Source organism: Pyrgilauda ruficollis, unplaced genomic scaffold (assembly GCF_017590135.1).
Source record: "Pyrgilauda ruficollis isolate IOZ18807 unplaced genomic scaffold, ASM1759013v1 scaffold20, whole genome shotgun sequence".
NCBI classification, from domain to species: Eukaryota; Metazoa; Chordata; class Aves; order Passeriformes; family Passeridae; genus Pyrgilauda; species Pyrgilauda ruficollis.
In genome coordinates this window covers 3,522,951-3,545,059 of record NW_024519207.1, presented here as the reverse complement: position 1 = coordinate 3,545,059, position 22,109 = coordinate 3,522,951, and the positions used below count along the sequence as shown (strand labels likewise).

The 22,109-nt window shown below is 39.4% G+C and overlaps 2 protein-coding genes across 4 annotated transcripts in view; one reads left to right on the top strand and one right to left on the bottom strand.

Moving 5' to 3' along the window:
* Nucleotides 1-22,109, top strand: part of RB1 (RB transcriptional corepressor 1) — a 71,778-nt gene that overhangs the window by 33,899 nt on the left and 15,770 nt on the right. The window lies entirely within an intron of this gene.
* On the bottom strand, nt 7,543-10,430 carry LPAR6 (lysophosphatidic acid receptor 6). Of its 3 annotated transcripts, none has more exons than XM_041466904.1 (2): nt 10,140-10,430; nt 7,543-10,043 (listed from the first exon to the last, which is right to left on the bottom strand). In XM_041466904.1, the coding sequence occupies exon 2, from the start codon at nt 9,819-9,821 to the stop codon at nt 8,799-8,801; it is 1,023 nt and encodes a 340-aa protein (XP_041322838.1). In that variant the 5' UTR covers nt 9,822-10,043; nt 10,140-10,430; the 3' UTR covers nt 7,543-8,798. The 3 variants fall into 3 exon arrangements, with proteins under 3 accessions (XP_041322838.1, XP_041322836.1, XP_041322837.1); XM_041466902.1 differs by having other exon boundaries at nt 7,543-10,066; nt 10,179-10,430; XM_041466903.1 differs by having other exon boundaries at nt 7,543-10,066; nt 10,140-10,154.

Below are 22,109 nucleotides of genomic sequence, written 5' to 3'. Positions count from 1 at the left end.
ATATCTGCCTTTCTTCAGATACAGGAATACCAAATTTATGAATGGGGGACAGCCTTAGGCACAAAAAAAGTGCTGAGCGTGTCCAGAAGGACAGCATCTGCAAGCATGCTCACTGGCAGGATGCAATCTACTGAGAGAGCTTCACCAGTGTAAAGATAGGCACCTCAGGAATTGCTGGCCTCAGATTGCTCATACAGACATCACTCATGTCTTGTGGGTTTCTGGATTTTAGGCACCTAGTATCTTGTCTCGGCTTGGAAGTTGTAATGGGCAGTGGTTCTTAATATGGAATTTTCTAGGGTTTTTCTTGCAGGCGACAAAACATGCTAAAGGTCACCAAAGGATGGCTTGTCATGTGCTCACCATGCTCCTTTTGACAAAGTTACATTAGGAGTATGCAGCTTTAACCTTCAGAAAGGAACTGAGAACATATTTGAGGCTTTCTGTCTGTACATACTAAATATATTTTTGCTTGCATCATGAGCATGTTCCAGAAGCATGTGGGATGAGAGAGGTCACGACCACCACTGCTCCTCGGCGTGATAGTGCTAAAGGCTCTTACTGATTCTGCTGCAAGTGCTCTAAATTTTTTTAAGGTTATGACATTTCAGTTGTCACAGCTGTGGCTGGAAAACCTTCCATGATTTTGCCTTTATCATACAGGGCACAGTTTTAGGAGTCTGTAAGATGATTGCTTTTTGGGTATTTGTGAAAATAGCACATAGTATAATAAAAATATGTTAATATATTTATGTTTATATGCTTTTTTATTTTGGCTATATATATTCACACACTCTTTAATAAATGCTTGCCTTTCTAGTACTCTTGAAGAGTTGCCTTTAATGAAAACCATGCTGTTCTTTTTGAGGGTTGAAACTTTTATCTGCCTTAACAGCTGAAGGCAAATTGAAAAACCAGGAAGAATAGTGAATTATAGTCTTCACTGTCTCTCCCATCACTTTGAAAACCTTCCCTGCCACTCCTATTTATCGTGAGGATGACTCAAGCTGTTATTCATGCTTGGGTGTTACCATTTGAGCAAATCCTCCAGGCTACTGGAAGAGGAGCCAGAACATTTAAAGCTGAGGTCCTCTGTTTCCTGCTTTTGTCTGTGTTGACAGTGTGTTCACTTCTTGGTAGGCGCTCACAAAGTGCATGAGGCACTCACTAGGACTGGAGGATTTTCGTTATGTTAGCAGTGTTAACAGGTTTATCTGTTGTAGGTATACCAAGTCAGCCCAACCCTTAAGATGCTCTTGCTTCAAGTACAAACACGACCAAAGGGATTACCTAAGACCCAGCAACTATGCAGAGTTTTCATTTTGTGACATTTAGATGCTATTCTTGATTAAGAATGTTAAGTTTTTTCCTAGTGCTTTAAAGTATAGAGTTTTTCTAATTAAGAGAATATGGGTCCTACTTCTATAACTTAGATATTTAGGTTTCCTCTGCACTTGAGACAAATCTGTACTTCCAGGAGGCAGTTCATTCTATTTCTTTTAAACAGGCATTTTACAATAGAATTATTCACTTTCCACTGTCATCTGTCTCAATGACAGACTTAAACTAGATTTATAGTTTTGTCTGTTAAAGTTAGTAGGAACAAGTCATATGCTCAGTTCTACTTTTCATAACTGTGTTTCCCCCTTCCTTAAAGCATGAAAGGGAGATTAGCAAGAGGCGGTTGTGTAATTATGCCCAGGTTTGCTTTAGGTGGCTGCTTGTGCTGTATCTTGCCTGTAGTTGCTGTTGTGTTTTCACGTGGAGGTCAAGTACCCAGGCTGTGTCAGGATTGCTCTGGTTATAGATTTACAGCTGTGACACAGCTGGGACTTACAGGCTGTTCTCAGTGGAGCTGCCACCTCTCTTGGTGCACCATAAAGATATCTTGTCTGTACACCAGTACTAAGTACAGATTTAGTCACAGAAATAAGTCTGCATTAACATGATAGACTTTTCTTTAAAGCTGGCTGATTATGAGTAACAATGAATAGTTAAATAGTTTTCTAGCAATCCTTGCTTTTCAAGTTGTTGGGGCTTTTAGAATTTTTTTAAAGTTTATTTTAATACTGTTTAATATTTTGGTGGTCATATCTCAGCTGTAGGAATTTGATTTTAGTCCTACTATGTTTCTAGGTAGTTTGAACTTCAGCTTTTCATCCTGCAACGCTGCTATATCTGCATTGTAAATACTTTGTAGGAATGTTTAAAGGTTGCCCATGAGGGAAAAATGTATTAGAATTCAGGGAGGTATCTTGGCATTTCTTAAGTTTTGTAAAATCTTGCTGACTTGTGGCAAATTGGATGTAACTGTCTCCTTAAATACAAAAGTAAATAAAGCTTGGGTTAAGTTCTGTGACTTGTATCCCTGTTGCTCCTTCCTTGAATGGCACTATGCTCTCCAGCTTTGTAGTTTTAGGAATCTCTGTAGTGAAAATGGTAAAATTAATAAAATTAAGTTTTGGTTTGGTTTTTGGCGTTTTGTTGTTGATTGGTTGGTTTTGTTTTTGTTTTGGTCTGGCTTATTTTATCTGAGCCAAAGTCCTGAATAATTGTCACAGCCTTTTATTACTCTTTCTTTCCTTACTGCTGTGTCATTTGACTCACTCTTGCTAACTTTTCTATGGAAGGTAAAATTAGTTTATATTAAGAAGCAAAGTGGGTGCCAAACAAACATTCTAATGTGGAGGTTTGGGGGTTTTTTTCTTAGCTGTGTGCTCAATTTTCAAGCTCTTAGGGTGATACTAGTATCCTGTCAAGCTGTCAAATTATATATTATTGGAAGATGTTTTTGTTTCTTTTCTTGCTGCACTTTCTTTATTGTTTGCATAAAAGCATGGGGTTTGAGTTGTTTTTTTGTAGGCCAAATAAGTGCTTTTGTGCCTGCTTTGATACGGTATAAATATATAGTACTTCAGTTATGTGTTTGTATCACTATCTTACAGTAACTTCGCGGTAATAATTTTGTGGGGGTTGTGGATGCCCCCATTCACAGCTGTTGAGCAGACATAGTGTTCAACCTCCAGAAAGATAATCCCTCTAGGTTTGGTGGAAGCTTTTCTTTTGGGTTGGGTTTGCCTGTCAGAGTGGGGTAGGTGCAGGCTGGTAAGTGCCCATGGTACACCTGAGTGTGGAGCCTCTGCAGCTGCATCCTTGGTGTTCTCCTGAGCAGAGGCTGGATGCTCACCCACGTAGACTCTGCCTGGTCTGAACTTGGCTTGGGTTCATTCCTGGACTGCCAGCACCCTGTGCTTTCCCTTTGGGAGTCACCCTGCCCACACCAGAGCCCGTGCTTGGCACGCTCTCTGCGTGCCTGTTGCGCCTTCCAGCAGCTGGAGGAACTCACAGATCTTATCTGGACAGCAGTCAGTACTGATTTTTTTTTTTTTTTTTTCATTTGCCACCCAGGGGAGTGCGTGAAATACAATAACATGCAGTATATGTGGTAAACTTTCTTTCACATGTAAGAAGTGTGAAATAACTTAAGTAGACCAGCAGTTTTCAGATTTGATTTCATTAATGAAACATTTTTTTGTTAGGCTGAAAAGGTAGATATTTTGGTCCTTGCTTCACTGTCAGTATTCTCATTTTTTTCCATGTTTTGCTATGTACTTAATAAAGTTTTCCAATTGACTTCCTTTCATAAAGCAGCAGGATTTGCAGAATTCTTCTGAAAAGCAGAGGTAACCTAGCCAAAGTTGTTTTCATATGAGGTAGAGTTAATATTATTCACAAGATGGATGCATTAATTTTGGGTGCCTCCTGTTGCTAACATTGTTATTTAAGGATTTTTTTCTTTAAGGCAGGAACTCACTGTTTAAAAAAGATAGAGTTAGGGGAAATATTAAAACTATGTGTGTGCAAAAATATTCTTTTTATCTCATCATAAAAGAGCTGCTTTCTAGCGGCCTTCCTTTGTCGTTGCTTGTGGTTTAATCTTCAGGTTTAAACTACAGAAAATTTACCCCTTCTTATTGCTGGACGTCTTTAAGTTTTGATAGAACTAGAGTGGGCAGACTGCTTCTTAAGTAGATAAAAAGAATTATTTAAAATCTAAATTCTGAGCTCTGGAATCTTTAGTTTTCCAACAATGTGGTAGGTTTATAAAAGACCAGAAAATGTGTGAAGGGTTCTTTTTGTTTGTTTTAATTTTGTAGTAAGTTCAGTTTTCTTACGGGAAGAGCTGGGCTTGCTCTTACGAGCAGCTGTATGACAGGAACTGGATGGGGGTGCGGTGATAAATGTGTAAGGCTTCAATATCAAACCAGAATTATGAAAGCAAAACTTCTCCATACAGCTTCTTGCAAAAGTGTTAGACTTTGCAAGCTTGGCTTTCTGAATTTGGCTCATCTTAAATAAACCCTATTGAGTATGTTCTGTGAATGTGCTAATGCAGTGATAGTTGTGTTTATACAATGCTTTCAATATGCTGGTCATTGGATAACAAATGCAGCCCAGGCATTTTGGCCTTCTAGATTTAGAACCATTGTGATTTACATTTTGCCTTAACTTTTGAAATGTATCATCTTTCATTTTGTCAGTGGTGCTCAAATGCCAGAAGCCCTAAGGTCTAAATTATGATAATCTAGTAAAAAAGGGAGCTTGTCAGGATTCACAGGTCTGCCTAGATGCAAGAACCTTATAATATTACATTTACTGCTGGAAAAGTATGAACAAATTGCTTTTCATGGATAAAACTCTTAGAAAATAAATTGAAAGAATAAATAAGGCTAGAGGATACTGTGCTCAGGTGGGATTTTCAAAATTACCAGTCTCAAAGTGAACCTCACTGCGTTCTCTAATTTCAGTTTAGTTCTTTGTGTAATTTTAGAAATCTCATCTTTGGTTATGATGGTGCTTGAAATTGCAAGTGAAAATCTCTTTCTCATTTGCAAGAGGTGATGGAAGACTGTTGGATCAGGAATGGTAGGGAAGGGTTGAATGGCAGTCTAGTGCTCCCTGCCTCTTTCCAAAGAAACGAGAGGCACTAATGAAACTAGTAAATTTGAAATGAAAGGATGTTTGGGTTTCTTAGTTTTGTTCCCCCTATGCACACGCACAATGTGAACTTTTTAGTACTGTGAACATTAAAAACTTTACACACATTTACAGGAAGACAGAAGAAGCTCACAGAAGAAAAGTTTTTCCTGAGCACACAAATATATCTGACCCAGAAAATCCTGAGATATGATTGATGAAGTGGGACAGCACTTGAGAATGCCTTGTGTGCTTCTCCTACTGTTATCTTGTTCCCCAGGCATCCAGCCTTGTCTGCTGTTGGAGTCAGGATTGTAGATTAGCTGCATGTTTGGGGTGTGATCAGCTATTCTTATCTTTTACCTGGTCTCAAGAGCTCTTTTTCAATTTTTGCATTTCTGTTACTGAGGTTACTTCCTTAAGAAACCAAAGCTTGGAGGTTGATTTCATTTAAGGATTCCTTACCTGCCTGAAGTATTTTCTATGGAGTTTTTTTACACACTTTTAGATGAAAAATATAAAGACATATTTGACTTGGTATTGGTATTTCTTCAAGTGTAAAATAGTTACACATAGTAAAATAGTATACTGAGGTGGAAAAAAATTGCCTGGCAATTAAAAATCAAAACTTCAACCTGAATACAGAAAGTATAAAATATGGCATATTTTGATTTTGAAGTAATTATATATTGAAGTAAGTTTAAGGTGTTTATAGCAAATTTTTTTCTTTGTCTTTTAAAACTGCTAGCTAATTAACTAGTTATCAATATCTACCTGCCTTTAGATCTAAAACATGCTTGGACTCAATTAAATTTGCTCTGCCTTTATTTTTATAGGAAGTGTGCATTTTCTACACTCTGTGAATGAAGAAACCACACTACAAATAACAATTTTTAAAGTTTTGGTTGTCAAAGTGAACTCCTAGCTCTCCCTGGGTAGCCATATGAGTAAAAATAATGCACTTTTAGGAAGTACTAGTTGCAACACATTCAGATCCTCAGGAGCTCTGACAATGTAAGCCTTTTTTTCTTTGAAATGTCTTGGCATGACTTAGGAATGTAACTTCTTATCTAGATTTTACATTTAAATTTTGTCATAAGACCTTACCAGACAGACAGAAGAGTTGGTATCAAAGCCAAGAGCAGAGAGAGGGAGTGCATCTGTTGAGGAATGCACCAGTGAAAGCATTGCTCCATCCACAGATCTCCAGGATAATCTTGTTGCAGAACCAGAAAAGGCAGAGAAAACCTCATCCAGTCCTGAATATCTGGTACCCTGTCTTTATATCACCTTGTTGTGGGAGGTACAGTTTTACTCCCCCTTTTCTGAATCAGTCAGATCAGGAATTTTTGAAGTGATGGTTTGGTTCTCAGCATAACAGATGATGCCTTTTGACTGTGTTGGGTTTTTTGTTAAGATATTTGTTGTGTTTTTATTTTTCCCCTGTGAAAAAGTGAAAATGTTTAATAATAAAGTTTCCTCAGATAGCTTCTGGACATTGAGCCATTAACTGATCAGAAAGCTATTGTACTGTGTTGCACTGTGCTCTTTCAAATAACAGGAGCTGCTGCCCTGGAGAGTGAGTGCAAAGCAGAGCTACTGTGCTTCTGCAGACTACTTGAGGCAATACACCAAGGAAAGTTTGGTTTAAAGGGGAAGTACTCATATATGTGGCTTTGTCTGCTTGTTCTGCTTTTAAGTCAGTGATGGGGTTTTTTCTTCCCCTACAGTTTTTTAATCTCAGAAAGAGTAGGTTCTGTTTATCAGGGTGAGGCTCTGGGGTGCTCACTGCTGTAAGGCAGAGGGGTGTTGCTGAACAAGTTGTCACTCAATTGAGTAACAACTATGACAAGCTCAGGGGAGTAGTACCCTGGAAACAGCCCAGCAGTGACATTAGGGGCTTTTGTCTCACACTTCTTGGAGGGGGTCTTAGAGAGAGAGAGGCATTGAGACTTTAGGGATGCATGTCTGGTTTTGGACTTTGGATTTGTCAGTGGCATATGGAAAACAATTTCTCTCATGCCAAGAGTTTCGTGCACTTTTTTGAAGTTGGATATGAATCAGAAGAGTTTAGGATTCCCAGCAAAGATAATTGTTTATTTCAGATGTCATGCAGACCTTTATATATATGCTATCTTTGTAGCTTAAGCCCATACTATATGAATTTTCCTTTCATAAATTATGTGGATAAACATTGAAAATGCTGTTAAATTTAAAATTCAATCAACACTAGCTCCTAGCAGTCATTGAGTAACTCGGTTTCCCAGTAGTAAGAGGTAAGGTATGGTTGATTTATAACAGGTAATCAGAAGCTTTGCATAGGGAAATAAATTCATTCAGGTAACAACGTATCATATAGTTTGATGGCTCAATATGCATTTTTTCCTACATTGACTCACTCCTCTGTGAAGGAGGTGCAGCCCCAGTGCAAAAATGTCTCAGTGCTGTATGTGTGTTGCAGCTGACTGCCCTAAATCTTAAGTGCAAATTTGTTTAGACTCAGTTCTTATTCTTGACTCCATTGTTTTTGGGGAGGAAAAAACAACACTTATTTTACCTTTTAAATTTTATTTTATTTTACAGTGATGTTAAATTAATTTTGAGGAAAATGTACACAGGTTCTCGTAGCTGGGAAACATATATAGCAGGATGTTTTAAAGCAGTTTTGTGTATGTATTCCTGTCTGTAACAGTAATATATGTAGATTTTTCCTTTTAAATGTTGCTGACTTTTCCAAGTGTCTTGATTAATTTTGCCAGCATGTAGTCCCACATACTTTATTTTTATACTTTTTAAAGTTTGGAAGAAAATAGAATTTGAAGTTTTGAATGCTCATGTTAAAATGATTTCTAGGATGCAAAAATGGAGAGGAAGTTGAACTCCAAAATTACAGCATCTTGAATTTCTTTATGGGACACCAAATAGTCTCCTGGAAGAAATAATCAACTTGATACACATGTTTATTTCTGATTAGAAAAGGTCTTGTTTCACCAAGAAACTGTACTTTGAGATCAAATTAACTTACTCAGAGGATGTTATGTTCTTCAAAAGTCATGCTGAGTTTAAGAACTCCTCACAAAAGAGTTGAATAAAGTGGTACTGTACCTACAACATTAACTTCAGTCATCACAGGTTACTTTGTTTTAATCACACAGGCTTCTAAGAGAGAGGTGAGAAGAAAAACCAGTTTGTCTGAGACATTTCCAAATGCTCTAAACTACCAGGAGACGTAATTGCTTTATGGGGGCCAGGCATGTGGAGAGAGCATGTATTTTTATCAGATAAAGCTGGGAGAAACAAAGTTCTTGTAACCCACTGATTTTAGTCTCCTATGAACATAATGGTCCCTAAGAAGGAATGTGCAGGGAAAAAGACAGTAGGGGAGGAGTAAGAGAAACAAGAGGAAACTGGGGAAGACACAGTAGCTGAAGTGATATGACAATATGGGGCAGTTTTCCTGCAGTGTGGAGCAGGTAGCTTCACCCCCATCCTCAGTAACATGAAGCAACTGTTTTAACTTCAGCGAGGAAAACAACCTACTTTTTCATTTGTGTTTGACTTGGGAAACAGTCCTTGGACTTTGGTTAACCTCTAAACTCAAAAGTTCATTTCTAACATACAATCTGTCAGAACAAACCTTTGACATAGATTTTTAAAACACTTTTTCTGTGTGCTATTATGCTTAACACTTTTACAGCCTTGTAATAAACTTTTCAGATGTGAAGGAAGCACAGCCTTTACATATATGAATATATGTCCACAGCTGAAGAAATGTGCAGGCTTCTAATTCCAGTTTAGTCCCAATAGTCTTTTAATATAGTTTATATTGTAGAGTCACTGTCAAATATTTTCATTTTTATGGTCTGAAGGCTGTGTTGAATGAAGCTTTCTGAAACTGGCCTTTCAGAGAATCTGACATCTCGTGGTCTGGTGGACCGGTTCTTTTTTATGGAATTTTGAATGGTATCTGATGTGAAGTAATAGACAATGGGGTCAAAACAGCAGTTTGAAACAGCGATGCACAGAGTTATGGGGTACATAGTCCTGACTGCAGTCACCACTGAGCAATTGACCCAGGTCTGTGTTCTCATAAGGGAGTAAAGTATTAAGGTAATGTTATAAGGCACAAAGCAGAAGCAGAATATCACCAAATGGACAAAAATCATTTTGAGTACCTTTTTCTTGCTTACTTTATTCCGGCTTAATGTAAGCGGTTTATTCAAGGTCCGTAGGACCATAGTGGAGCAGGTCACGTTCAGGATGAGCGGGATAAAAAACCCAACGGTTTCAATGAAGATAACAATCCGGGATAGGTAGGTTTTCCACGTGTCCTCTGAAAAGTTTTCAAAGCATGTCCTTTGTTCCGTATTGTTCCTGCGGTTTGTGGACTGGAAAAAGCTTGCTGGTGTGCTGCCTGCTAGCACGGTTATCCATACTGCAGCACAGACAATCTTTGCATTCCGTTTGGTCCGGAGAGTCTTGGATCTGAAGGGGTGTACTATAGCTAAAAAGCGATCCACGCTGATGCAAGTCAGAAACAAAATGCTCCCGTACATATTTGTGTAAAAGAGGGTGACAGAAATCTTGCAGAGAATGTCTCCAAATGGCCAGTTTCTGGTTACAAAGTAATAAATCCTGAAGGGCAATGTAAACACGAAAAGCAGATCTGATATGGCTAAATTAAGCATGTAAGTGGTAGTCTCGTTTCGCACTTTTAAAGTACAAGTGAAAATGTAGATCGCTACACAGTTCGCTATGAGGCCGAGAACAAACACCATGCTAAAGATACACCCGTACAAAGTATATTTAAAGGAGTCCTCAGTGGAACAATTAGAGCTTACCATTATAATGGTATGTTAAAAATGCCTGTGATTTGGCGTCTTCTCTGGTCTTTTTATTGCAACTTTTTTGAAATTCCAGAAGAACTGTCAGGTCAGATGTATTTGAACGGTGTGCTTTGGCAAGTTTGTTATGCTGGGAAGCTTCAGGGAAGGAAGGTGAGCTCTGTGACAGGGGAGTACATCTCCAGCAGAAATCACCAGGAAGTCTCTCTTCTCTGCCGAGTGCTATTTGTAATCACGTAGCCAGTCTGCAAAAGTCAGAAAATGCATCATTTGTGGCAGATGAGGTCACCCCAAAGCTTGCTTAGTTCCGTTTCCCACCTCGATTCCATGAAGCCATGGTAGGACTTTCTGCCTTACTCTTGGCTGCAGATTGTGCCGGCAAAGCCTTGTCCATCCGAACGTACTGGGAGAGTGTGCTTTAGGAAACGATTTCCTGGACGCTGCAAAGTGTCGGCACTTGCATTTCCCCCTCTCCCTTCTTTCTATACAACAAGTTTGTCGGCTGGCTGGCTGGCCCCATGGGGCGGGAGGCAGAAGCAGAAGGCAGCTGCCTGCCAGGGCAGAAACCGAATTCCAGAGCGTGTTTGTTCCTGCAGCCCGCAGCCCTCGGCAGCTCTTGCCAGCCCAGCTCCTTCTGGAGAGCAGAGCAGAGCGCCCAGGCAATTTGTAGCATGACATCACAGGAAGAAGAGGCTGGGCGCGGAAGAATGGTTTCAGTTTGGTTTGTTTGCCTTCCCCTCTCTCTGCTGTACCTTGCAGATGTAGCTTGTAGAGTGCTGCAGCTGCTTCTTAACTCTTTCCGTGCTCCCTGAGAGGTCCTTTGTCAGTGTTGCTGGGGTCTGGAAACCTTTCTCTTTAGTTATGGTGAGACTTTACAGTCTAACATCTAAACTCTCATGCCCTTAAGTTCCTATTTTTGTTTGGCAATAGCAGTAATTGTGGGATTTTATATAGGATTGAACTAACATTGTGCCTTTTGTTAATAGCTTTGCTTGTAATAGAGAACACATTAATCACCAGAAATCAGCTGAGTGGTTCTGTCTAAATTCCCCCAATACACCAGTACAATCCTCAAGAGGGACAAAGTAACATTGATAGGTAATTAAATAATTGCACCAAGTAATTACTGAAAAAGAGAGGGTTGCTTTTGCAGATTCACAGGACTGAGATGTGTTGCAGTGGGAGGAGAGATTTTTTTAAAACTTGTTCCATATTAGAAGGCACACCCCAAGCTTTATTTCTAATCAGAAAGGTGGTTCTTTTTTTAAAAAAAATTGACTCCAGTGGTTTTTTGAAATGTTGTGATACAGAAAGCATTTTCTTGAACATGTAAGCACAGAATTAATACAGCAAAATGCATATAGTGTACTGTGCAATTGGTTCTGGTAATTTCAAGGGCGACAGTTACCACATATGCACAAAATACTCCCATTAGTCACTAATAATTGAAACAAAAACATGTTGTAACTAATTACATTGTTAAGTAAATATTAAAAAAAAAGCAGCTCTTACTGCCTTTAGGGGCAGATATGAGATAAATCTCAATTTAGACAGACTCATTTATTAAACAACAACTTGGATAGACTCTCTTCTGGCATCAAACACAGTCTATTTCTAAGTCTTAGAATAACAAAGCTCTTCATATCTGGCTGGGTGGCATGGTTCTTTTGAACTGTATTTTAATCAGTTGCACCTAAGCAAGGCTCTGGGCAAAACCTTTCTAGTCTGCTGTGAAGGAGTAAATAATAGCGCTTCACAGGATTTTGGCACAGTTTCTTAGCGTAAAGTATGTCAGACAAAATTCAGAAACATGCAAAAGTGGGTCTTGCTTACTTTATTTCAAGTTTTCTTTATAGTCTTCTGTGAAACATTTTCACCTTGATTTTGAGGTGAAATCAAGGAGTTTAACTTCAATAGGCTATAACCACAAGAAACCTTTTTGACTATTGAAATCCGTGCTTAAATGTAAAGCATAGTGCATCCTGGACTTCTAAGTCCGTCGGAAATGAAAATGTGAGCTTGGCAGAGTCTCTCATGTCCAACTTAACAAATACCTTAGCGTAAAGGTTTTCCTGGCCTTTCTCACAAAAGCAGTCATCACACCCTAAATTTTGTTTCTGTCCCTGGCAACCTTGCATGGTAAAAGAAGGGCTTTCCTGCAAATGTTCTGCTTCAGGTCACAGGAGCTCTGCTCAGTTTTACTGCTCCAACTTCGATTGCACATGAAGACTCTGTAGGGCAGGCTCAGTTACTGGAATGAAAATCCCTGCATACAGAAATTTGGTGTCACAGGTCAAAGCCTCAAGCAATAATTCATGTTTAGGGAGAGAATCTAATGGCAATGAGTGTGTATCTCACTGATTAGAACTTGATTTGGCATTTTGACAAAGGTGCGGGTGCACAGAAGCAGGGTGGGATGTCTGGTCCGTTTTACCACTGTAAATGTGCTTTAAAGCAGTGGTGAAGGTGCAACCTCAGCCTTTGCTCTATCTGTCAGAGCTCCTGCCTTGCTGTGGCTCCTTGTTGTTGCTCCTGTTACAAGCATGGATAGTACTTAGAGCCTATTTTAGGGCTTTATGTGTATGGTTATGTTGTCATTAGGGCTCTGTTGCCCCTAAATCCTTCTGGTGCAGTACAGTACATCCACTTTGCACTAATTGATGACCTTAATGATATTTGTGTATGTCCAGAAACAGCATTCAGCTGCAGGGTTTCTCCACCTGCAGATGACAATGTGAAATCCCTGAATTGACAGGTTTTTCCTTCCCTTCTTGTTTCAGCAAGGAGAGTTACCACTGAGCAGGCAGGCTGAGTCGTTTTAGTGTAAAAGTGTGAATGGCAAAGGCAAATTGTATATCCACTTGCTTAATTTAGATGTAGCTGATTATTGCCAAGCAGTGTTTTAATTTGTGAGCTTGTCCAAGCTGAAGAACCTGTGTTAGTGTGCCGGGAACAGTTGGGAATCAGGACTGGCTTCCCTTCTGGCCAGGCTCCAGCGTGAGCAAGGGGGAAGCCTCATTTTGCTCTCTCCTTTTGTTGGATCATGTTTTAAGATGTTGGGCTTTGTGCTGACAGGTTCAGAAAAGAGTTTAGTAGCCCCCAACCCCTTAAATTTTAAGAAATTTAACAGTTATGGAAGAATAATTGACAGGGTAATGGCCTTGCTTATACTCCTTCACCACAGGCTGTTTTCCTGTAGGATGGGAAGGAGGGAGTAAGCAGGAGGAAGCAGCTGCAGGGCGGGCCTTGTACACTGAGGGGGTTTTTGTCTCCAAAGGAAACAATGCTATTGCTGCAGGGAAATGCATATGTGAGTCTGTCTGCCTTTTCTGCATCAGAGATGGGAATGAGTTAGGACCTGTCATTTGTTGCTAGTGCTATATGAGTAAAACCTGCATTTCCATCAACAGGCTTCCTGTGGCTCTTGAAAAGGCACCAAAGGCAGAGTAAGAATGGGCTCCTTAAAGCCAAGAGCTGATGAGATGTTTGAAATCATCTCTCACTTCAGCAGCCAGCAAGTTTTTTGCACTGCTTCAGGCGGTTACCACATAATTCTGCGTTTCTGAGTTTAGATATCTGTTTAAGCAATTTTGGATTTGTGTGGCAAGCCTGCTCCACCACAGGGGTTCAGAAGGAAAAGTGCTTACAACCTTAGAAGTGTCCTAGGAGAGTGGCTGTAGGACACTGTACCTTCCTCCCAAGGTGCCACAGAGTTGATTAATTGCTGTCATTTAGGACACAGGGGGCAGGATCCCTTAAATTCAGAAGTCCAAGTCGAGTGGCAAAAAATATTTCACTGAAATAAAACAAATAAATACTTGTTTCATAAACCAAATACTTGCTTGGAAGGCTTTTCAAGCTTTTGGAGTTGTGCTGACCAGTGTTGTATGTTCCTCTGGTGATACCCTCACCTTCAGAGCTGGAATTAAACCAAAGTTGTGGTCAAAGGTGAAATGCATTTGAAATGGTGTGCATTTAGTCTGTGCTGATGCTAATACTGAAAGTTTTTTAGAGGTGGGAAAAAGCAACTTCAACATCAATAGCATTATAATAAATTCTTAGAGTGTTTCCAAGGCCAGAGTATGCACTGTTAAATAAGGGTTGTCAGGTGCACAAAATGATCTGTGTAAGACCATTACTCGGTAGCTACTGTTACTGCTTTTAGGGGCGCACCTGTGTCATGGTACAGGCATTTGTTCTCACTTGGCTTAAGCAGTCTTATGCAGAAGAACTTGTGCTGTCTGGTGCAGGGAAGACAAGCCCTGGCAGGATAACATTTTCTTTGACATAAGTCTTGTTATTTATCTAGTTATTTTAATGGATTTTAGCTTTTTTTGGGTCTATTTACTGCAGTTTCTCTTTGAACATGTGTATGTGCTGGAAGGAATTTGTTATTGTTGAGAAGTAGGGCTGAGAGCCAGGAAATCTTTTTGGCTGTGCCAGATTTTGTGTTCCAGTCCTGGCAAAGTTTTCTATGACTTGGTCCTCAAGCTTCCCTCCACATAAGAGCTCATTCACTTTCACACTGGTATGTGAGACTGTCTTGACTGCTATAGTTTGAAGCCCCTGGATGGAGAACCCTCTGTTAAATATCATCTTGAGATAACTACAGTGGCTACTGAATGTGACAAAAATATAGACATTAAAAGTTTTATTTTTAGATTAGGTTCCAGCCAAGCAAAAGGATCCATTAAGAGACTTAATTTGTTTCACCTCCATAAGTCTCTGGAAAAATAGGTATAGAGGAAGCAGGGCTGGGTATTTTGACCTTCTCAGCTGTCTTTTGGGGCTGCCTGCTCTGCCACCCCAAAGTCACCCTGCTTCTGAGAGGTGTCTCACTGCCATCTTAAAATGCAGTGGTGGTCTCCACCTATGCAGATAGAGTGAAGCTGTTATAAAACTGAAAATTTCCCTTTTCTGTGTTGGTGGCAAGCAAGTTTTCAAATAGCGTTATAAACTTAGGAGGAACAGAGTATTTTTATCTAGCCAGCCTAATCCCTTCCAGCTGTTGCAGAGGCAGTTAAAGGCTCCTCCATGTCAGGAAACTTGTTAGCTTAACGCATATGTAATCACAAATTACAAGTAAAAGTTGATTGTGTAATTACTTAAAAAGGGAAAAGGAAGCTCAGAATAAAATTCCAGACTTCTTTCTTCTCACACATTTGAAATGTCTCTCTTCCCTCTTCAAAATTGTTTCAGTTTCCTTTACAAGAGACACAACTGCTCCTCGCCTGCTTGTAGATAGAGGAAACAATTTCTCTCCTTCCATATGAGGTTTTAGGCTGCTAGAGTACTTTCTTTTCCCCCTCTACTCTTGGGTTGATGGTGTAAGTCTAGTTGATCTCATGGTAGGCTAGTAGAGGTTAGATAACATGAAACCTTCTTGAGATTTTATCTAGGGATTGATTGGTTTAAAAGGGATGGACTAGACAGCGAAGGAAGGGAGCATAGAGATTAAAAGCTTGAAAAGTGGATGTTGACATCCTTCAGAGGAAAGGAAAATGGAAAAAAACCTATGAACGATCTTAACAGTATGATTTTCAGTGGATAGGAATAGAATGAAAGGAATCTCTGAAATATCAGGTAGGAAGAGAAATGCCTTAACTAGAACAAAATACCTGAGTTCCTAAACTTTCATTTGCATTTTTCTCTTACTTAAAAAAGTGGTTTTTCAGTTACTCTGCAAACGTGATTGAAATAACATCAATACTTGAAATTTCTGTCTGCTGTAGATGCAGGAAATAAGTTAAATGCCTTTCCCAAGCACTGTGGCAAGTTCTGGCTCTACTCATTCTTATACTTTCTAAGCCCCAGGATTAAGAATTCAAAGTTTGAGGTGGCAGAAATTTGCCAGATGTTCCATGGCTAATTTTTTTTTACTCAAAATACTTTTCAAGTGCAGAACATGACTTTTTTAAGAAAACCTAAAATAAATTTAAAAATCACTTGCTATAGTAAGCAAACATTAGAAATTATAGGAAAGAAGAAGCCTCATATTATTTTGGAAACTCTTTCAAGCATAGGGGGTGAAGTGGTCGGGGTAACAGAACTTGTAGAAGAACATCTGTAATTTGTGTAGTTCTAAAGCAATTGCTTACTATTTTTTAGTATCTTTAGTGTAAGGTTTTGCCTAACATATGTTCTCTGGGCAGGATTAAGGTAGTCTGGTTCTGTGTCAGGATTACTGGTGTTACTGCACTGGTTCTTGAGGACATGATTATTTTCATGCCAAATTACTTGCAAATACTGCATCCAGTGTTTACAGCCTCTTTCAGTTTTGGCCAAACGGAGGCCTCTGACTTCATATACAGAGGATTTTAACCTCTATTTGTCAGAGGCTGACAGCAGGAAGTCCACAGTCACATTCCTATACTGCTTTTTATAAAGTATAACATTATTAAGTTATTGAAACAGTTTGCCATAGTCATTCAATAAGATCTATGTGAGTTCATACTGTTTAAAAAAACCAAAGCCCCATGATATTAATTTGTTTTCCTTCACAAAACCAGAACATAAGAAGTTAAAGGGAGAAGAAAAGTTTCATAAGAATTATTCAAGCTGGTAAGCTAATTAGTTTAGATAAATACTGACATGAAAATGCTTGTCAGGGGAAAACTGCTGCCAAAAAGCAGAACTTGGGCTTGATTAATGTGAAGAACTATTACTTTCTAAATGTGTAAGTCAGCAAACAACCTCTTTAAATTCTGCATGATAAGATCACTTAAATGATTATTTAGCATATCATTAGTACTGGTAAACAGCAATTACAAATACTTCAGCTGACTTTCCCTTACAACTACTCTTTCCTTCCACCCCGTGTCCTGAAGTTTTATGGAACCAATTTGGTACTTTATGAACCATTTTACTGCAGTGTTGACCGCATTTAGCAGTTGCTTTTTCAATGTGGCAATCAGCTAATACCTAGAACATAGGAAAGGAAATGTCAAAACTTTGGAGGATGGACAAAGGTCACGCTTCCCATGTGATAATTGAAATTTTTTCTGCTGCAGTCTTGGAGAAATGGAGTGATGTTCTCAAATGCAAAACATAAATGATCCATTTTCACTGAATCTCTGTTAATAACCTTTCTGGAAGTGGCAAGGTGTTTTTCTGGGAGACATTAGTTTGACTCTGCCAGGAGAGAGGAGGCTGGAACCCACATCTCATGCCCTGAGCAAGTGCTCTTGTTATGAGGGATTCTTATCCTTTGCTGCAAGGGAGTGGGTTCTCTGAAAGAAAGGTGCTCCATCTGTGGAAGTATTCAAGCCCATGGGGGGATGGGACTTTAAGCCACCTGGTCTAGGCAAAGGTGTCCCTGCCTCTGGCGAGGGTTTTGGAACTAGATGATCTTTAAAGACCTTTTCAACCCAAACCATTCTGTGATTCTGTGATAATGTATTTAGCCTCAGAAAAAGGCACTACACTGAGAACAGAAGCTTTGTGCTGCAGTTCCTGGTGAGATAGCCTTGCAATAGTATTTTGCTCCTCCAGTGAAGGTGGTAGAGGAAGCTCCAAGTAGTGTTGTGCAGCCTACAATGTCCTGCACACCCCTTGCTCGAGTCTCTGGGTTTTGCCAGGCTTCTTCAGCTGTTGTCCGTGGTGGTTTAGTTGGTATGAGGTACCTCTTGTTGTGGAAGGATCACAAAGGCCCTACTTCTTTCTCTGTCCCTTAACTTTCTCTTTACTTCCTGAACTCCTTGGGTCCTGATACAGTTTTTTATGGTTGATTTAAACAGTTTACATGTGGGCTGTTGCTTGAAGTAATCCTACTGTTGTCCATTTAAGCCTCTCTGCTTCTTCCTTTGTGCTGTGTGTACATATGCAGTCAGCAAATGAGGACAGCTATTTGGTTTAAAACTAATCCTAACAAATACATAATTTGCAGTCATAGCTGTGCTAATGCTAAAGCAAGGGGTGAGGCACGAAGTGCGGATGTGTAGCTTGGCGAAGCACCATCGTGCTTAAACTGATTTAAGGCAGTAGTGAAACTGTGCTGGAAGTGTTGTGGCAATGTTCAACTTTGAGGCTTTCAAATCTGTATTGTTTTGACTCTTGGCCAGACATTAGCCTAGTGTTTGGCGGTGTGAGGTTTAAAAGCCTCAGCTAAACTCAAGAGTAAGATCTGTGCTCTTGGTCTACTACCCTGTAATTTATTTTCATGTAAACTGTTTGGAATGATGGTGTTTATAATGTATTAAAAGAGAGCCATGTATGCCTAATTGATTTTTCCACAAAGTAGGATAAAAATGAGCAGTAATGCAGACATGGTATGCATAGTCATGCTTTCTTACATAAGATTGATGGGGTGATAAAGGATGACAGCTTTCTAGGCAAATATCTGATCCAGAGTGCATTGAAGATGCTGTAAGTTTTTTTACTGACTTAAGGGTGTTGGATGCTTTGGACCAACTGTCTTCACTCTTGATATTGGTTTTTATTTTCATTGTCTCAGGCCAATCAGTCTGAAGTGAAGAGTTAGAAAGTCACAGACAAATAAATATGCTGCAGGTACCTCGTATCACCTGCAGTTATAAAATGGACAAAATAGATAGTCATTCCTGAGATGGATTCAGGTTGAGGTTGTCATTTGTGGGTCTAACCTCAGAAATGCATGAATTTGCAGCCTTATTTCCTTGGAAGTAAATTATAAAACCTGTTTTGTTTTTGCTGTAGCTCAGCCATTGGTTTCTATGCTTCAGGGTAGCTATAGAAAATTCCCACTGAATGACAAATAAAGAACCTATTGGATACTCAGTTAAAAAATAAAGAAGTCTACATATCAGAATTCCTACTGGATTGGAATGTCTTAGTTGATGTGCCTTGTATGAGCTTTTCTTAACAAGTCATGTATATGTAAGGCTTCTGGCTGCTGTTCTGCTGTGCTTGTGGCCTCACTTTGGGTTTTGCTTTCCCTATGAGTTTGACACCAATATGTTTGTGGTGAAAGCAGTGGAGCTGCCCATAACAGATCCCACACTGACCAAAAGCATTTTCTTTACAGTGAAAGTAAAGATAGCACAGTAAAAGTGCATTCAAATCAAAGTAACTCCTTTAAATTTGGCAGCTGTTTCCAAGTGTTCTTTGTCCATCTCTCTCTGAAATATCAGGAGTGTATATATAGATGCCCAGATAAACTTAAGTGTATATACCTAAGTCAGTGTGAAAATTACCTGTTTCTTTACCAGAAGCAATGTGGTGAAATCTCAAGGTCAGCTTGTGTTTTAAGTCTTCCTTTTATTCTTTATACTTTCTGAGGCAGGCAGGTTATCCTGATTGAAATGCAACCTAGGGCTATGAGAGTTATGACTTCTTAATCTCTTATGAAATTATGTGAGAGGCAAGTTTGGGAGAGATGGCTGAGCTCAGTTCAGGTTTGTTTTTTCTAGAGCAAATATGAGAAGCTGTAAAATTCAACAGAACTTGGAATTGCATTATTGTCTACGTGATGTGAGACCTTTACATGCTCTGGAGCTTGAGAGCTAAAGCGAAACATTTGGGGGGAGGGGGGGCGGGTTGTATAAGCTCAGGACTTTCAAATCCCTTGTCAGGAGAGAATTATCTTCCCAGTCATCACAACCTTCCTGCATCTGCTTACCCCACAGGAAGTAAACAGTAACAAATTCAATGTGGTTGTTTGTAACTGCAGTAAAACAGAGCTGAAATACTTTGATTAAGTCATGCACAATGACAGTTCATGAAGTGATCAAGACTTAAAATGAGTATATGATGCCTTTTAAAACACTGCTTTAAAAGAGACACTACAACCAGATTGGTAGTACTAGCAGAGAGAGTTCGAAATGCTTTTGTTGGAAAACATTGGCAAAATGTTGGGTTTCTGCAGGAATATGTTTCAATAAAATTTCTTCCAAAAAGGTTGACTGAAGTAACAGAAAAGTTTTAAGAAGCTGATTAAGCTTTCCTTAAATTTAAGGGAGAAAAAGTAGGATTACAAGACTTGAATTATCTCAAATTAGGATCCAAAGCATAGTGGTTGCCTCAGAAACATTGAACTCGGGTTTTGCTGTGTTTAAAAATGACCAAGAATTTTTCACAATAAAAATGCAGAGCTTCGATAGAAAAGCACATTGAAGGATTTCACATTTTTCATTTGTGTTTTCTAGCAGGATATTTGTAGTTTAATGAGATCAGGGAAGCATGTTTCGATCATTTAGTAATTGAGTGCACCTTATCACCTAAGTCAGTTTTACTGCTTTATTGATGTGTACTCTTCATGTATTGCCTAATGTCATTGATTTGTTGCTTCAGGGAGAGTCTCATAAGTTCTTTCTATGTACGTGGTGCAGTTTTTAATTATATGCCAAGGTCATATAATTAAAAGGAGCAAGCATTGTACAGAGGAAGGAGAGAGCAGAGGCCATTAAATTTTCTTGATTTTAAATCCACTCCCTGCTCAGGAGAATCTGAGCACCAAAAAAAAACAAAACAGGGGGCATCAAAAGTCTTGAGAGTCTTTCAAATCCTTTCTTTTGAAATGTCATTTTAAAAGGAGGCTTGGCTTCCTCGTTATCTTTACCCCCAAAATTAAGACCCAGATGCCTGTGCCTTGGCAAGATTTGGCTTTTTAGTCCCCAGCTAGGTGTGTATTTCTCAACATGGCTTTTGTAGAGCATCTCTGAGGTAACTGGTTGCCCTCATGGGTCCTGCAGAAAGCCTCCAGCCCAAGTTGTGGTTCTGCAGTGGGTGGGCGAAGGGGCTGCAGGTGGGATGCTGAGTGTGGGTCCTTCACTGCATAGATGTGTAGCACAAAGGTTTCCTGTGAGGAGGGAGGTTCCTGCATTGGTGCTACTCAAATGTCAGGGCAGGTGGTGGATCTGGTTTCTGGTGTTTTGGAAAAAAACCAACCAAATATGATCTTTATCTTTCTGTAGCTGTAGATTTTAAACCTTGAAGAAGATAAATGTTGTTGTCCTAGATGCCTGTGAATGCATCCTAGATGCATCCAAATAGAAATGCACTGGGCTTTAAACACCCTGCTGGAGTAGGGAGGTTGGACCAGATGCCCCACTGTGTTCCCTTCCAACCTTAACCATTCTGTGGTTCTCTAATGTCCCACATAATTTTGCTCTAAATATCCAGGGGGGAAGTGTTGCACCTTCCAGTGTGTTTTTCCAGAGCCTGAGCTGGCCATCACTGATCAGTCTTCATAAAAGATTCTTGTGTGGCCATCAGAAAAGGCACTGAATATCACGTCTTACATTATTTTCTGAAAAATAGTACTGGCCTAGTTTGCAAAAATGTGAGCTCAAACTTCTTGCAGATGTTGATGTGGTCCAAGTGTGGTCTGCATTTACCACATCCACACGCTTGCTTAGACCTTAGATAAATTGTTTAGATTTTTTTGCACCTTTTTATTGGTTTAGCCCTTCTTTGCCACTTTAGCTACATTACAAATAAAGTAAAGTTGGTGTATTGCATTGTTTTAAGGTTTATTTAGTCTTCTTTTTAAGAATCCTAGAATAATTTGATGTATATTCCATGTATAAGAATATTCCAACTATTCCACATTTTAGTAAGGTACTTCTGACTGCTGTCATTTGCTAAAGGATACTCTTACCTTTGATAATAATAGTTACAATTATTTCTCTGCTTCAGATCTATATGCAAAGCTAATGCTGACCTAGTAATTCTGCTGACATAGTAATTCTTGCATTGTTTCTCCTATGGTTATACAAATTTAGGTTTGTAGTTATGGAAGCCACCTAATGCTGTAGATCAGTGAAATTACCCTTGAGGTTAGTGGTGGGAAGTGAAGGAAAGACCAGAAAGAAGCTGGTGTGGTAAGGAGATCAGTACTTTTTCTTTCCGTTTTTTTTTAGTAGAAAGTTCTGTAGTATCTTTTATCCCTTTTAACAAGGGGTGTAGTGAAAGGACAAGGGAAATGGCTTTGAACTGAAAGAGGTTGGGTTTAGGTTTGATATTAGTTGGAAATTCTTTACTGTAAGGGTAGGAAACACTGGCACAGGTTGCTCAGAGAATCTGTGAATATCCCATCCCTGGAAGTGTTCAAGGTCAGGCTGGATGGGGCTCTGAGCAACCTGGTCTAGTGGAAGGTGTCTCTGCCCATGGCAGGGGATTGGACCCCTAGATGACCTTTTAAGGTCCCTTCGAACCGCAGCTCATTCTGTGATCTCCTTCAGAATCAGCTGCAACACTTTGAGAGAAAGCAGCGTGGAAAAACACTTAGTAATTGATAAAATAATAGATGTATACAATTACTAAACAGCGAGTATGAAACAGGTGTAACATAAAAAAATATATAGGTACCAG